Source organism: Otolemur garnettii, unplaced genomic scaffold, assembly GCF_000181295.1.
Source record: "Otolemur garnettii isolate 467f Iridium unplaced genomic scaffold, OtoGar3 scaffold00029, whole genome shotgun sequence".
Taxonomy (NCBI): Eukaryota; Metazoa; Chordata; class Mammalia; order Primates; family Galagidae; genus Otolemur; species Otolemur garnettii.
In genome coordinates, this window is record NW_003852424.1 from 10,579,035 (window position 1) to 10,596,153 (window position 17,119).

General features: G+C 39.2%; 1 protein-coding gene across 1 annotated transcript in view; it reads left to right on the forward strand.

Moving 5' to 3' along the window:
- AGBL1 (ATP/GTP binding protein like 1) overlaps positions 1–17,119 on the forward strand; it is a 581,937-nt gene that overhangs the window by 377,743 nt on the left and 187,075 nt on the right. The window contains exon 21 of the mRNA XM_023512636.1: positions 10,172–10,335. Within this exon, the coding sequence (XP_023368404.1) occupies positions 10,172–10,335 (164 nt within the window). The remainder of the gene's footprint in view (positions 1–10,171; positions 10,336–17,119) is intronic.

The window sequence follows — 17,119 nt, forward strand, 5'->3', positions numbered from 1 at the left end:
ATCTTTGACAAGCCAATTAAAAACATTGAGTGGGGAAAAGATTCCCTATTTAACAAATGGTGCTGGGCAAACTGGCTGGCAACCTGTAGAAGACTGAAACTGGACCCACACCTTTCACCATTAACTAAGATAGACTTTCACTGGATATAAGATTTAAACTTAAGACATGAAACCATAAAAATACTAGAAGAAAGTATAGGGAAAACACTTGAAGAAATTGGCCCGGGCGAAAATTTTATGAGGAGGACCCCCTGGGCAACTAAAGCAGCATCAAAAATACACTATTGGGACCTGATCAAACTAAAGAGCTTCCGCACAGCCAAGAACACAGTAAGTAAAATGTAACTTCTAAATGTGCCACCATCTTTACAGGTCTATGTACAATTTGGCATTTGCTGAAATGCAGGACAAAGTTCTAGAAAGATTAAGAAATAATCTTTTTTCCCTTAATATTAACGACCTTAACCATCCAATGTTGTTGATAAAATTTTCTTACTGATATTTTTACTTCAAACATTTTTAATTGAACTATTATTTTTTAAAATTTACTTATCGACTCAATAGAAGAGTTTTATATAGGAATCTTATTGCTCTTAAGCCCTGAATTAGGATTTTTTTCTGCATTTGGTCAGGCCTCATTTATGGACCTGAATATAAAATTGTAATATTGTTTTGGGTCCGATATTATCTTTTGGATCATAACACCAGATCCTAGCCACCTGTAAATCTCTAGGCCCCAGGCTATCTATTGGTAGTATCGGCCCCTCTTCCTGTTTCCGTTCCTTTTCTCCCTATTCTGACCCTCTCTGAAATACTCAGTCAAGCAAAACTTGAAGGAGAATAATAAAAGCAGCGATGTAGAGGGGTGTAGGTGATGCACAAAGCTTGAAACTTGGCCAGTCAGGTCATAGAGAAACAAGGCCATGGGGAAGAATACAGCAGTACGTATTTATCTGTGGGCGCCGCGAACCCTGCTGAGTACGACCACCTACACACCACTGCACAGGGCCCGGCAAAGACGCTAAACACAATATGTCTATAGATGCTCACCCTTCCAAAATCCAGCCTAAGACAGAGAAGTTATTCTTCCTTTGGACAGTCAAGGCATGTCCCATTCCAGTGTGTGTCCTGCTTTGTCTGTAAGGCTGTAAGATCCTTGAGATTTGGCATTTTTTCCTCATTCTTTTTGACAAGCCTTTACACGTCCAACCTAGACTCTAAAAATCCTACCCTTTGCCAGACACTGTGATAAAGATATAGAAAATAAAGGCAGTCTTTTGAGAGTGTCGGGCACACATGTCACCCCCGGGAATTGGAATTGTGCTTTTTTCTTTTTTTTCTTAACTCCTAAAACTGTTCACACAGTAAAAGCTAATTAAAGGTCTATTAAATGTGTGAGTGGACTGTAGACTTTCATAATGATTTGCTGCTGATGGCAATGCTAATTCAATCCAGTTGCCAACCTGCACAAAACCCTGCTCCTATTTAGAGCAAAGTATCTGGTCCATGAACCATTGGCCTGGTGGCTGCTGTGAGGACATAAGGAATTTGTATCAGAATATAAATGAACATGATTGCAATGCTTACAGAGCCCTTCAATTCTTTATGAAGCTAGGGACACTTCCTAAAAAGATGTCCACCTGCAAATTGACATGCAATTTGAAGGAAATTATCAACTGTTCATGGACCATATTGGTCATTGAAACCCAGTTAAAAAGCTTTTGGCTACAACAAGCAAATATTCCCCAAATAAACCATGGTCTACAGTTTTTAGGAGGTGGTATGAGGGAGACTGCTAAGGTCTCATTTCAGGAAAAAAGCTGCTCGGGGCCCTCTGAGGCCACCACACTGCTTCATCTGAATTGCTGACCTATTTATCTGACTACTCAAATGAATCTTTTGGGGGGACAATTTCTCTCTTCTCTGCTTCCAAGCTCTGAATGTTCTTTCTTCAATGCAACTTCCACTTTCCACATAAATTATATGTACTAGGAATACTAATCTTTTATCTCACTCTATTCAACAACTTTAATTACACAGAAGGATAAAAGCTCTGGTCTCCCTTGAATGTGACTTGTAGCTGCTTTGCCTTTCTGTGTTTTATCAAATGACCAGGTAAGATTAGAGAGAAATAAAGATTTCTGCTGGAAGAAAGAAGCAAAACTTAGTAAAGATGAGTAGCATTTCCACCTACATAGGTAGCCGCATGCATACACACACATGCACACCTGTAATCTACACGCACTCTAATATGCCTCCAGGTGTGACATTGCATATGGAAACAGCCCCTGAAATGAATTCATATTTATGGAGCACCTGTGCCTGTGGGCAGGGCAAGTCCACTTTATATCTCATTTAATGGAAGCACTTACGAGGGAGGTAATATTTTCCCATTTTAATAATGAGGACATTGAGCTTGAAGGGGATACATAAAATGGTCATTTAGATAGAAAGTGGCAAAGTTAGCAAAACAGATCCCAAAGAGCTGACTACTGAAATCTTCCCCCTTAGCTCTACTTGCAGCAGAGGCCTTGTTGGCGAGGAGCATTTGGAGCACTATTATTCAACGTAGCTGGTCCATGAACTGTGGAACTGGTGGCTGCTGTGATGACATAAGGAATTTGTACCAGAACATAGATGAACATGATTATGATGCTTTCCTCATCGATAAAATCAGCTGAACTGAAAACACGTGCTTCGTTATATGATTGAGTTATATTCTAGCTCAGGCCTCTTATTTTATCACAGATAAAAGTTCAAAAACAAAAAAACATGTCATAGACAAATGCTTATTTGTAAACCACATTTTCTTTTTTTTTTTTTTTTCCTGAGACAGAGTCTCCCTCTATTGCCCAGGCTAGAGTGCTGTGGTGTTAGCACAGCTAACAGCAACCTCAGATTCCTTGTGGCCAGCTCCATGACCACTAAGCTACGGGCACTGAGCCAGCTTTTCTATTTTTAGTAGAGACAGTGATGTACTGTTGCTCAGGCTGATCTCCACCTCGAGAGCTCAAGCAATCTTTCTGTCTTACCTTCCCAGAGTGCGAGGATTATAGGGGAGCCACAGCACCCAGCTGTGGACCACACTTTGAGAAGTGCTGGACTTGACTCTTTCAGTCCTCTCGCATAGCAGAAACTGCCGGCCATCCTGCTGTGACCCACCAGTGAAGGCATGCCCACTCTCCTGGTAGACACCTTATGTATGGAAGAGTCAGGAACTGTAGTTTCATGTTAATGTTATTTCATCTTTTTGAAAATAGTTTTGATTTGTGTCTTATCACCCCCATCTGCCAAGGAGAATGCATACACTTAGATGGGCTGCTATGGGGCCTGGAGGTCTGAGTCAGGGTCAGAGTGCACCAGTATGGCTGTATCAATTGCTACTTTATTAAAAGACTTCCACACCTGTGTTTTAATAGCCACCACCATGCCCACCGAGTGAAGCCCACACCCACCTCTCCACTCCCCTATTCTCTCCTGCTCTTCTTCTACGATCCTGCTGGACCTTACTGAGATTCAGAAACTAAAGGGATAGAACGCAGCAAAGAAAAACTCAGCTCTATTGCTGTGGCCAGCTTCTGTCCTAATTTATCACTGTCTGTTTCAGATGAGTTTTTCAAAATAAGGAGGGTAACTCATGAGTATCAGGGGGACAGCAGCACCTTCCCCTCTCCTCCCTCATTAAGTGGTACCAGAAGGAAAGTTCAAAATTAGGGTCTTAGGGAACCAAATAGACCCAGAGTTAGAGAGACTATTGCTGCTAGTCCTCACCCAGGATGGCCTTGGGGCAGAGCTAAAGGATCAAAGTGCAGAGAAGATAAGTGTAGGGGACAGAGGGTAGAAATAGTGAGGAGGAAGGAGGCAATTTGTTATTGCCTAAGACTGGTTTGTGAGCATCCTTGGTGCCATATTGAATTTCCTCCTGGAGGCTCAAGGAAGGGAATAAGGAGTCTGGAAAGGTAGGACTGAGGGAGTGTATAGCCTATAAGAAAGGATGGCCTCCAGATCTCAAAAAACAACTTTGTCAAGTTTAAATCCTCCTGTATTGAAATGGACACTTACTTAGAGAGTCAGGAGACTAGTTTTGTTACCCTGGTTCTATGGATACTTTACATAAATTTGCACAACAAGGCATCATCAGTTTATGTATCTGAAACAGAGATTAAAGCTTGCTCAAGGCCTAGCCTGTCTAATGATACAATCCCTGATTCACCTTTACATTTGTATGAAGAGCTCTAGGGAAACCTAGGCAGGCAAGCACAGAGGGCCTGGCTGTCTGTGGTGGTCCTTCATGGTATTGGGGCAAGTTCACTCATCAGAGACCCAGAGGGAGGCTCAGCATAGAAACAAGGGACACACTTGAAGATCAACCCACACCTTGAGTAAGTCCTGATATTCCAGGGACTACAAAGGGCTTTTTTGCAGTTCTTAAGGAAACAATTGTCAATAATGGATTAGGAAGCCTGGGCTGAAAGGAGGGACATGGGGGGCTTTGTACAGAGCAGCACATGGGATGGAGTCTGGCAGAGACACCCATATGCTTCGTGATTGATTTGGTCCTCAGCATGAAAACACTCCACTCCATTTGATGGGGTCGATAGTGGAGAAGCCGCAGAGCCTGTCCCTGGCCCTCTCACTTTATTCTTTGCCACCTGTTAGAGTTCCCAGATCTGCATAGCACGATTGACTCAGTTTTAACCTCTCTGCTGGGCAAGGGATGTTAACACTCCTTCAAATGCAGCGCTTCTTCAAACCTGTTTAAAACTCTACAGTCACCCTCTGTGTCTCACATTGGCCCTTGTAAGGCTTTGGAGAATGTTTCTAGGGACATTACCAAGGTAGCTCATGCTGTTCTTTACTAGATCTGAAGTTGCAGTAGGTTTACGCTCAGAAGAAAATAGGTAGGTCTAGTGACCCAGAGGAAGTGACAGGGCATTTAGGGGATCCCAGGGAAAAGCAGGGACTTACAAAACTAGATAGGACTAACCAGCTTGTTCCCTGGCCTTTTGTCATTATCAACTATTTACATTATTTACTTTTAAAAATAATTTGTGAAAGTTAATTTTAAATCTGATTTTACTTATAAATTTAAAATCACATAGCATATAAAATAATATATTAATTCAGATACAATACTTCAGGCTTACTCGCATTACTTGAGGACATAATGAATGACAAAAACAATTGCATATGTTGATGCATAAAAAAATAAGGAAAATGTACAAAGAAAATATTCAGTCTGATAGTCTATGCAATCTCATCATGATTCCAACCACTATTATCATTTTCGTGCATATATACCATTTCAAATTTTTTCAGTAAAACTGATGTATTATGAAGGATACATCAGTGTACTGTAGCCAGCGTATTGTACTGTAACAATGTATTATGACTGTATCCCTGTGGTGTTGTCTGTTCAAAATACATCATGGTGTTAATATTCTGTGGTGTGAATATATTCAAGTTTATTTGACTGGTCATAAATTGGTGCACACTGAGGATTTTCTTTGTTGCTTACCTTACAATTATTTTCTTAAGTTTACTTTCTGAAATTGGCATTGATAGCTCCCAGAGTTTAAACATTCTTAAGGTTTGTGAAATAGTTTTCCGGAGAGTCCTTTGGAAGCACTACAATGATATGTACTTCTACCAATGACAGAATGGGACAGTGCATTTGCAGCCCTTTTCCAGCAGAGTGTTAGGGTTTAAGGGATGAGGATAGCCCAAATTGAGAAATAAATCATGCCATTGTCGGCAGAGTGGCTCCTGCCTGGAATCCTACCGTTCTGGGAGGCTGAGGTGAGAGGATTGCTTGAGGCCAGGAGTTCAAGACCAGCCTGAGCAAGAATGGAACCCTGCCATAAAAATATAGAAAAATTAGCAAGTGTGGTAGTACGTGACAGTAGTCCTACCTATGTGAGAGGCTGAGGCCAGAGGATGGCTTCAGTCCAGGAATTTGAGGTTGAGGAGCTATGACGATGCGACTGTACTCCAGCCGGGGCAAGGGAGTGAAGAGACCATTACTTGGAAAACAAAACAAAACAAATACAGAACATGTTATTTCATGTTATTTTAATTGTTATTTTAATTTGCATTTTATATTCAAACAAGTTAATTTTTGCCAGAGACAAGATGATTGACTAGAGATATTGGTTGACAAATTATCTTAGAAAGAAGAAAAAGTTGTAGTTGGAAAACAAAAACAAAAACAAAACTAAAAACATATCTCAGATGTAACTATGAGGGAAAAGTGCCAGAATCCACCAGAAATTCCACAGGAGGAAGCTGCAGAGGGGAACAAGAAGGGGTTCCACCTGTCTGGAACTCCACGCCTTGAAGGCCTGGAGTGGTGCCTCTCAGAAAGGTGCTGGGGCTCAGGCCGGTGGGGCGGGGCCACCAAAAGCGACAAGCTGGTTGGCACTGGAGACCATTATTCTAAGTATCTTAAGAAGGAAAAAACAGATACTTCAGGTACTCACTGTTAAATTGAAGCTAATTAACGAGGACTCATGTGCACAGAAGGAACTAAAGCCCAGTGGAAATCAAGGTGGTGGAGAGGGAGGAGGGAACCGGAGAAAAGCTACCTGTCAACACCATCTGGGAGGTCCCCGACTCAGCATTACCAAATCGATACATGGAACCAAAAACATTTGTACCTCCGTGATCTTTGGAAATGATTAAAAAACTCAAAAAAAGAAAAACAACTTATTTTCTTCATTGCAATTATGCTGATTCTGTTATGTTCATTTTAGTTGAGTTTGCGCTATTTCAGGTTATCCAGAGACATTCAAGTTTTATTTCTTCAATCATTCATATTTTCTTATATGCTTTCCTCCCTGTTAAATTTGAATTGAAAGAATGTCTCCTACCTTGGAGGTGATAAAACATATGAATTGATATATTTTTCTTTTGCGTCATTCAACGTTTTGAACATTTAACCTTTTAATCAAAATGAAATAATTTTTACATGTGTGGTAAGATCTTTCCCTCAAATATTAGCCTATTGCTTTTGCTTTCTCCTCATCATAGTTCATTTTCTGGTGCCGGAAAGGCGCCTTTATCAAATGCAAACCTTGACATATTTTCAGGCCTTTTCGGCTTTTGGTTGTCTTCTTTGATCTGACTGCCACGTTCTACATCAATGCCGTAACATTTAATCATCGTTGTATACAGCTGCCTTTCCATATCTGTAAGGGAAAACCCCTGTTAATATGTATTTCTTTTACTTTTTATTCTGGGATATTCTTACCATGTAGTCTTTGAAAGTAGAATTCATTTTCAGTGTTTGAAAAGCCCCACTGGTGTGTTGATTTCCTATGCTTTTATACATTAATAGGAAGAAAATTGATGTTGCATGGTACTGGACCTTGCTTTCCCAGTATTTATTTAAATTTTTCTTGTTATCTCTTGGCAAAGTCCTAGGATTTATTATATAACCCTTGGGATATTTATTATTAATTTCATTCTCAGATATTTTATACTTGGGTTGCTATTGTGAGTGGAATTTTTATTATACTTAATAATTTATTTTGCTGGTTTATAGAAAGAAATTTGATTTTTGTATATTTAATTTGTTACCTGTCTGCTTACTTAATAGTTGCCTTATATCTAATGGATTTTGAGTTTCACTTGATTTCTTTGGTTTGTTTTAGTATATAATTTGTCTTCAAATAATGATAATGTAATTTCTTCCTTTCTAATATGTATGCGACTCATTTTTTCTTATCTTATTGAATTGTCTGGAAGTTGTCAAATAATGGTAAAAAACGGTGATGAGAACAGGTCATAGGGTTGACCAGAGTTTCAACAAGGACTGTATGACAGTCCAGTGTGATTTTAACAGTTGGTTTTACATAAGCATTTGCTATTGCCATTGTAATAATAAATACTTAAGTAATATCCAATGTAACAAGCACAGATCTAAATTTTCATATATACGTTAGTTTAGTGAAATGATCTTAGCAGCTCCATGAATTAGGGATTATTATGATTGTTATGTTTGTTATGTCCATAATACAGACGAGAAAATCAAAATCAAAGGAGAGCAAAGGACGTCCCCAAGAACATACAATTAGAAGTGAAAGCAGTGGGGCTGGAACCCCAGCAATCTGGGCCACTGGGCCTGTGCTCACACCCATCGTGTCAGGCTCCCCTCTCAGGTGCAAACAGGGTCCTAGTGGGCTAGTCCATGATAGCTTGTATCAGAAACGAATGTATCCATAGAGAGGTTCCTGCTTTTTTCCTATTCTGCCCCTTGATCTTTTGGTATGTTGACTTCTGTGTTAGTAGATTCCCAGTGACACCCTTGGCATGCACTTCTATAAGCAACTTTTTCTCTGACCTATAAATATAGACATATTCATAGATCTTTATCTATCTATCCATCTGTCCATGAGTGAGATTGCCTTGCTGCCCTATTTATGGGGATCAACTATAATGATCAGTTTGGAGGTTAAGGCCATGCTAATATTTCAAGAGAAATTACGTAACTATTTCTTATCTCTGTATGGTTTGCAGTCAGCGCTTCCCCTTCTCTTGGTTTGTCTTCTTGAGGCTCTTACATATAATACCTTCTATGCATTTTTATCCATTTTTCCCTCGAGATATTGGAAAATTTCTTGAAGTTGTCTTCTATGTAATGGATTTTATTTCCCGCATTTAACAGTCTGTTAACTCTCTCCCTTTTGGCGTTTAATTTAGAGATTGTATTTTCGATCTCAACAGTGCAGTCACTTCTAATCTCTTATTATTCCCTTTTCATGGCTTTTGATATACTTTCATTGGTGCAATAGATTCTCGTTTCTTTCTGAATATATAAATAAGAAATTGTCCAGATTTTCCCCATTCCGGCAGTAAATCTATTTCCTAAGGAGATATTTGTTTAGTATCTTTGGCATGACCCCCTTTTCACTGCAGTGTTTTTTTTAATAGGTTCAATGTCTTCCTACCTCTCTTTGTGCATACAGAGGATATTCCATGATGCCTCCTTTTATAAGAAGAGCTCAATTTTGACAGATGTTGCTGTAGGCTGTTGTGGGAAGATATGCGTCTCTATCCACTTATACTTTGGGTTTGGTGACCAAAAAGTAGAGTTTCATACAAGGTTTGAGAATTGACTGGCTATCACCACACAAAGCCAGGACCTCCAGAGATGAACACTGTAGTCAGTGAATTAGTAAAACCACAATTTGCAAAGGGCTGAACTGGGCTTATGGGATGGTTTTGGCCAGGGCTTTCAGTGGAGCAGGAAAAAAAAAATGAAGCTATGTCTTCATTCATAGCTTCTAGATACAACCCTCCTTTAAGCAGGTTTGGGATTAGAATTTAAATGCATAGTGTAGCCTAAAAAAAGTTCTCAAACCAAAAATTGTGTCTGTAATGGCCCCTGATTGATAAGTGAATACAAGTTATAAGTGAGGGAAAGTGCATTAAAACCAATCGACAAAGACTGCCTTCAAAGTTTACAGTGTAGGACGGAGAAAATAACAGTTTACCACACAGGGCTCTGAGAAGGATCTGCTGAGTTAATGCATATGAAAGAGCTCAGAGCAGTATGTGGCATGCAGTTGTGATCAATAACATTTTGTTAATTGTGTTTTCATCTGTTATGTCATAGATTGTACTGTGGGGGGCATGTCATGAGTTTTGTTTTCTCAGTGTTAGCACAGCTGAACAGGTGTTTCTAAATGAATTGTGTGTGTGTGTTTACGTTTCAGTTTTAATATTTATATATGAAGGATTTCCCCCACTCTCCTCCATTGGCTGATAAGTTCAGGAAGAAGAAAGGTATCTTTTTAGTGAGATTGTCATAAACTTTAATTTCAGTGGTGAAATGCTTGTAAACATACAGATAGTAGTGTTGCTGCTTTGACCATGGGGGAAGAGGCCTGACTTCCATATCTCCCTCCACATCCCCTGCCCCTTTTTTCCCTCCTAGCTCATTGTGGCCCAGGAAGGACTTCTAGGGAACGCTGTGTTTTGATGTAACACAGACTGGGAACCGCCAATCCACAGAGCACACACCAAAACACCTGGGGCAGTGACTGATAAACACTAATAATTCTCATGTCTGTGACAACCATGGGTCTCTTCATCTCTCTTCCCAATCTCAGATTGTCACCACTCCGCACCTATTACCTGGGGTCACTGTGATGCTTTGTTCAACCGGCAGGGTCTGCAGTTTGGTACCCGGGAACTGGAGGAGATGGGAGCCATGTTCTGCTTGGGCCTCCTCATTTTGGAACTCAAATCTGCAAGCTGCAGCCATCAGCTCCTGGCCCGCGCTGCGGCTCTGCTGAATGATGAGGAAGAGGCTCTGGATCACCACCTGCAGCGGTAAGATGCTCACAGGCGGGTAAGAAGAATTTGCACCTTTGTGTTCTAATTGCTGAGTATCTCAGTAAAACGGAAGTCAAGTGGACTTAGGGGTCTTTACAGAGGAAAACGTATGGAAGAGCTGCCAAATGACGATGACTGCAGTTAGCTCCACCAGTAAGCAGACCAGGACACCCTCACTTCCTACTTAAGACAAGGAGGATGCTGTCTGCTTATACATAGACATGCAGATATAAAGCAACTGAATTTATAAATGAGTATTAATAATACATTTGATTATGATAAAGCAGATACAGCTTAGTGACATGCATGCACACCCTACATGCTCTTATATTTGCCAGTTAGGCGTTTATATGTGTACAGATAACATTTTGAGCCACTTCTCAGCAAAAAAGGACAGTCTCACTGCTCATATCTAGGGTTTCAGGGACAAGAAATGTTTTTATCTTCCTATTCTCAAACAACAATGCTCCTTCTCAGAAGATGAGTGGAATCTAGTGAAGAAGACTAATGTCTTGACTCGGAGAACCTGTCTTGGTCATGGCAGGGAAAGGCTGGATTTCTGAGAATGTGAGGAGCATTTAGGAGTCAAGTGAGGGAGAACCATTATTCGAATGAGCCATTTTGATGTCTCTCCTTGTAGGCAAACATTTAGACTCTGCTTACACAAATTCAGAGGGCAAGAAGGGAGGAAATCAAGGGTCTGTGAGAGGAGAGGGGATCAAGTGGGCTCCAAGGAGTTGAAGGAGGCTAAGTCATTGCCCACACTCTGAGCAATGGCGGGTGGGGCATGGAGCTGAGTGGGGAGGTGCTGGCTGTGTCTGCTGGCCCATGAGGTGAGGAGGCATCCCAGCATGCACTTCATGCCCGCTGGCAGAGAGAAGGCCATTAATACTGGGGCCATTTTGTTTCTAGCTCCTTTTCGTTAACTTTTCTCCTGCCGCTGTTAGGCTGCTGTTCCACCTTGACTTCTCACCAAATGCCCAGTCAAGCCTAGAAAGATCTAGCAGGGTACATTAGTACTGCTTGGGAGGGCCCTGAGTTTTTGTGACTTATCTAAATTAAGTTGCTCATTGCACTGGCCTGTATATCACAGACCATGGAGACTTAAATATAGCCAGACCTCTTTTCTCCATAGGCACACTGCTGCTGATTTCTTTTGTTTTGACATCATAACCACTTTCTTCTGCCCCTGCTCCCTTCAGATCCCCTCAATGTCCCAGGCTCAGTGAGTCTGGCATCGTTGTGCTGTTTGCAGACTCTCTCTCCGACAGCGAGCACTTCCACCTGCCAGGATATATATTTCAATCTGTCTTTTCCTCTTTTCCTTTGCTAAGCTATTTTGGGCATTGGCATGCCTGAATTTTCTTTCTCTCCTCCCCTCCCCCCCAACTTGCTCATTGAGGGAAGATTGAGCAGAGCTGGCATTGCTTGCTTTCCCCAAATTGATTGTGCTCGTCTGTTTGATCCAATGCATCAAGGATTAGTTGCCTGTAAACTGGAACAAGAAGAAATCTATCAAAGAAATGCCTTTTCTAATTCAAGTCTAAAGAATTTGGTGTCAAACTTCAAATACGATGGCTGCTATGGAAGTTATAATAAGGAGATAGTAGTATTATCTGCCTCTGTTCACCCCATGCCATGCCACCCCACACAACTGACTGTTCATTTTTCAGGTGTAACCTGTCCAAGGGTGCTGATGCTAGAGGCCCTCCCATGACCTCTGAACTTTCTGTGGGTGGACCAGCTCCCTAAGGGCTGGACGCCTCAACCTGGGATGTGATTAATATGTGTGTTTTGAATAGATTTGAATTAAACTCAGTCGGTGTAGAGTTTGATAGAGGAAAGGAGGGGGGAGATTGCCCATTTCACCTGCCGTTTGTATCACAGTACGTTTTCCTATTCACTGGGACAGCTGATCACAACAGATTATTGTGGTTCCTGTTCAAAGGTCCTGCAGTTTCCATGGTTGAGAGGAAAATTACCCTGGAAATCTCTTGATCTCCAAATATTCTAACCAATAAAGTTGTAATCATGAAGCTATGAGAGAGAGAGAAAATTAATAAAATAAAATCTATGGAATCGAAACCAGCAACAGGCTGTTTGAGTACCATTTCATTAGTTTCTGATGAATAGGGTTAATTCTGAGATAGAATAAGCAGCAGAGTGAATCCTAGAAATTTGCTAGCACCGGGGTTTTCATTATAATACAAGGTGTGTAACTAACGTTTGTCATCACAACTCCACATGATTTAAAGAGATCTTTGCCACCCTCCTCTCTGGCCTCTTCCTCCAGTATAACAGAGCTTCCTTCAGGAAGATGCTTTTTTGTTACACTGAAGGAGTTATTAAAAAAGGGGTAGGGGCTCTTCTCCAAAGGTATGCCCTACAGACATGCAAGGGTGTGGGGTCACATGCTTTCCTGCGGCCCACAGGCAGCACTCACCCCTGGGAGCGATCTAGTGGGAAGACGCAGGGTGCCTGAACACTGCGGACTCGTGTTTTTTGACCATAGGTTTCATGCCTCATTTACCATAAAAACAATTAGAGTGTAGTCAGCAGCTACCGAGCAGCTTAGCGTCTTTCATAAGTGGAGGAAAAGCCGCGAGGGTGGATGTTTGTCCGGTGGCTGCAGCTTGAAATGAAGGAGGCGCTGGCGACGTTGTGAGTTTCCTCCTACAGTTCCGGTCTTCCCCTTTGCTGGTTTCAGAAATGTCTGTGGATCCGTGAAGGCGACTTTAGCTTTGCTCTTCTTCCCTCTTTCCTCTCAATCTTATCCCTGAAAATAATTGTGTGTGCACTGCAGGGAGGCTCAGCCCCTTCTTCAGGAGGCCGTTTATCCGTTGTGACAGGTCTTTTGCAAAGTCATTTAACAGTTTTGCAGAGTCAGCCGCGGTTCCTCCCGATTTGTATCCTCACTGCCTCTTGCTCTTTGCAGCTGAGCTCCCCTGTCTCCGGTTGTTCCTTCATTAATAACAAGAGAGCTCAGGGTCTGGGGCTGCGCCTCTGCAGAGGCTCAGTATGAGGTGTGCCCGCCCAGGCTGTGCCCCTGTCGCCGCAGCCTGGTTCCTCAAGACAGGTCCGCTCTGCTCTCGGGTTTGTGGGGCAACACTAAAAAATAATTTTTAAAAAATGTTACATAGACCTTAAAAAATAATTTAATAATTTTAAATAATTAGAAAGATGTTTGATTTTCTTTTCTTCTTCGTCTTTCTTTCTTTCTTTCTTTTTTTGGTACAAGATATAGTTTTGTTTTTCTGAATGAGAAAAAAAAAATCTGGAAAACACACGAAAGCATCCCTACCCCACCTAATCATCCAGATGACCACTGACAACATTTGGTTGGAATATCCTAGATTCTGTTTTTCTTTTCTTGTCCTTGTTCTAATTCATTCATTCATTCATTTTTTCAATGGACAGACAAAATTGCATGTGTTTGTTGTGTAAACCTGACACCTTGAAGGACGTATGCAGGTGGAGAGGTCAACTCTAGCTAATTCACATCTGCAGCATCTCACATAGTTATTTTGTGAGATAGGTTTTTTTGTACTGAGAACACTTAACACCCACTCTCTGAGCAGCTCTCAAGAATATGATACAGGGCTGTTTAGAAAGTAATGTAGCCATGTAATATGAAAAACAGCTTTGATGATGGCTGGATACTTTCCGACAGCTGAACAATGTACATCTATTCCTAGATTATTTTTTTTCATTTATGAATAAACAGATATATAATCTCAATACATATATATTTCCCTTTCTCACAGCTTTAAAGTGCCTCATTGTTTTCATATTAAAATCATTGCCATTTTCAGGTGAAAATGGAGTATGTTTTAATTTATAATCTGATCTCTTCTGATATAGATAAAAATACTTCTATATCATGAATATTTCTTTGTTATAAATTTCTTGGCCGTGTTTTTTGACCATTATTTTGTTAATCATCCTTTTTCTGGTAAATTATCAATTTTTTTCTTTTCTTTCTTTCTTTATTTAATTTCAGATTAGTATGAGGGTGCAATGATTAGGTTACAATGTTTGCATTTATTCTTCTTCCCTCCTCCCCCCTCCCTCCATCTTGAATTGATTTGAGTTTTTCCCTTGTGTGGGTGTGTATTAGTTGGTTTATTGGCTTAATATTAGCATTGAGTACATTAGAAATTGCTTTTGAAATTTGGAAATTGCTTTTCCATTCTTGTGATACTTTATTGAGAAGAATGTGATTCAACTCCATCCAGTTAATACTAAAGATGTAAAGTCTTCATCTTCTTTTAAGGCTGAATAAATAGTATTCTGTAGTATCCATATACACATTAAGAATCCATTCATGGTGGGTTGATGGGCACTTAGGTTACTTCCACGTCTTGGCAATTGTAAATTGAGATGTGATAAACAATCTAGTGCAAATTTAAAATTTATATTTCAATTTAATTTCTACATTAAAGGTATCCAGCTTGTTTCTTGTGTATGTTACAAGTATTTTCCCAAAATTATCATTTATCTTTCTCATTATTCATGTAATTTATTGACATCGGATATTTTTATTTTTAAGTAGGGATATTTATCAATTTGTTTGTTGGTTGTTTGTTTCTTTTACCTTTCACAAACCTATCTATGTTAAATGACAAATAAATTCACATATACTGTGAATATGTGTTAATTTGTCTGTTATTGAATTGAAGTAGCGAGGTTTATAATGAGTATATTTACATATTATTTCTTCTATTTTTTTAAAGTATTGAATCATTTTATATTTTTAAATAATCTATCTTTTATCATTGATTAGTCGTGCCAGTTTATTATATTGTATATATTTGTGCATATCCAGGGTACATTTTAGGATTTATATTCTATTCCATTAGTCTGTTTGCCAGGAACACATAGTTTTTAATACTCTAGTTTTATAATTTAAATGCATTATGTTGCACACCTCATGAGTATTGTTTAGGAATGTGTTTCGCCACATTCTCTTCCTTGTTTTCACTGATGAACTCTATAATGAGTTGTTAACTGCCAAACCTAATCCACTGGGATTTGAACTCAAGTTGCATTAAAATGAGAGATTTTTGTCCTAGCAAATGCTTACCATATTGCTTTTACAAAAGCTGAGTTTTTTTTTTTTTTTCCCGTTTAGCTCTTCTTTGATGTTTGTCAATCATGGATTGTAGGGATTCTTCTTGTGAAATTTTAATGCTGTTTTGGATATGTCATCATAAGCTTTTAATCTCAATATTTTAATTTTTTTGTTTCTCTAAAAAGTGGTTTTTTCATCACACTTTCTAAACGTTTGCTTTAATTATATGGGAAATTTATGGATTATTTATAACTTCACTGAACTCTTTATTTATACCTAAAAGAATTTACGTGGATGTTTCTGCTATATTTTAAGATAGGCAATAATATCTTTTTTTTTTTTTTTTTTTTTTGCAGTTTTAGCTAGGGCTGGGTTTGAACCCTCCACCTCAGTATATGGGGCTGGCACCCTATCTTTTGAGCCACAGGTGCCCCTCACCCCATATCAATTCTTAATTTTGACAATTAACTTTGCTTACCTCTTTTTCTTATCTTATCACCTTGGCTAGAGTTTTGAGAACAATGTTTAAGGATGAGGAGTCTATGGATGGCCTTGTCATAAACCTAATTTTAAAATGAGAATGATTCTGAGCATTTAAGAATTATATAAGTGGCTCTGGTTTGATATAAATGTTTAAAATCTCCTTTATCAATCATTAGTCTTTCTTAGCTTATTGATTTAACAAAATCAGGATTGGATGTTGAGCTTTATCAAAAGTTGTTTTGGTATCTACAAAAAGTGATCATTTCTTTGATTTAATATAATCATAAATTATGTGATAGATTTTCTAATATTCAGCCATTCTTAACTTTTAATGGAAAATATATTTTGGCATGCTCTAAAATAGTGTTTGAACATAGAGATTAATGTTATTTATAGTGAAGTGAGGAGTTTTATGTCTATAATACATTTGCGAGTAAGTGAAATCTGTGCCTGGTCTGTATTGTTCTATGACCTGGAACACTTTAAATTTCCAGAGATTTATCTGTACCTTGAATGCGTATATATTGCCTATAACATAATCTGTCCTCCACATTTAGATCATTGAAAAATTCAGCTTTATGTTTAATTCCTTTATTGCTCATCTCTAGCCATTTATGCAATTACATCCTCGTTCTTATTTCTCAGCATTGATTCATCTCACATTGTTCACAGAACACCTTATAAAAGCTTTTCTTTTTTTAACCTAAATCAATGGTATATTTCCTGCATATTAATATAAATGGGAATATCTTGGTCTTCCCTTCCCATAGGTATTTCTCCTTTCCCTGCTTAAAGGTTTTATGGGTGACACATTAAAATGGTGTAGACACAGCCCCATTTACTCTGATATTTAATCTTGCATTAGTCAGCTTAATTTTTCATTCTTTGTAAGTACCCTATTTTTTTCTGCCTGAATAGCTGTAGTAGTTCTATTTATTCCTTAACACAAAAATCATTTCTCTACTACATCCATAATATTTTTGTGTCTTTCTTTTCCTCCTTCTCTCCCTTCCTCCCTCCTTTCCTTCCATCCTTCCTTCATTTTTTTCTTTTTGGTTTTGTAATTTAGGTCCTTTGAATTGATTTTAGATTTGAACACTCTATCCTTTTACAACACATCTCAATTATAAAGAAACAGCAATTCCACTCCATGGCTTCAGTTTTCATTCTTTGGCTTTTTGGTATCAGCTTGCTCGCTTTCTTCCTTCCCTCCCTCCCTCCCTCCCT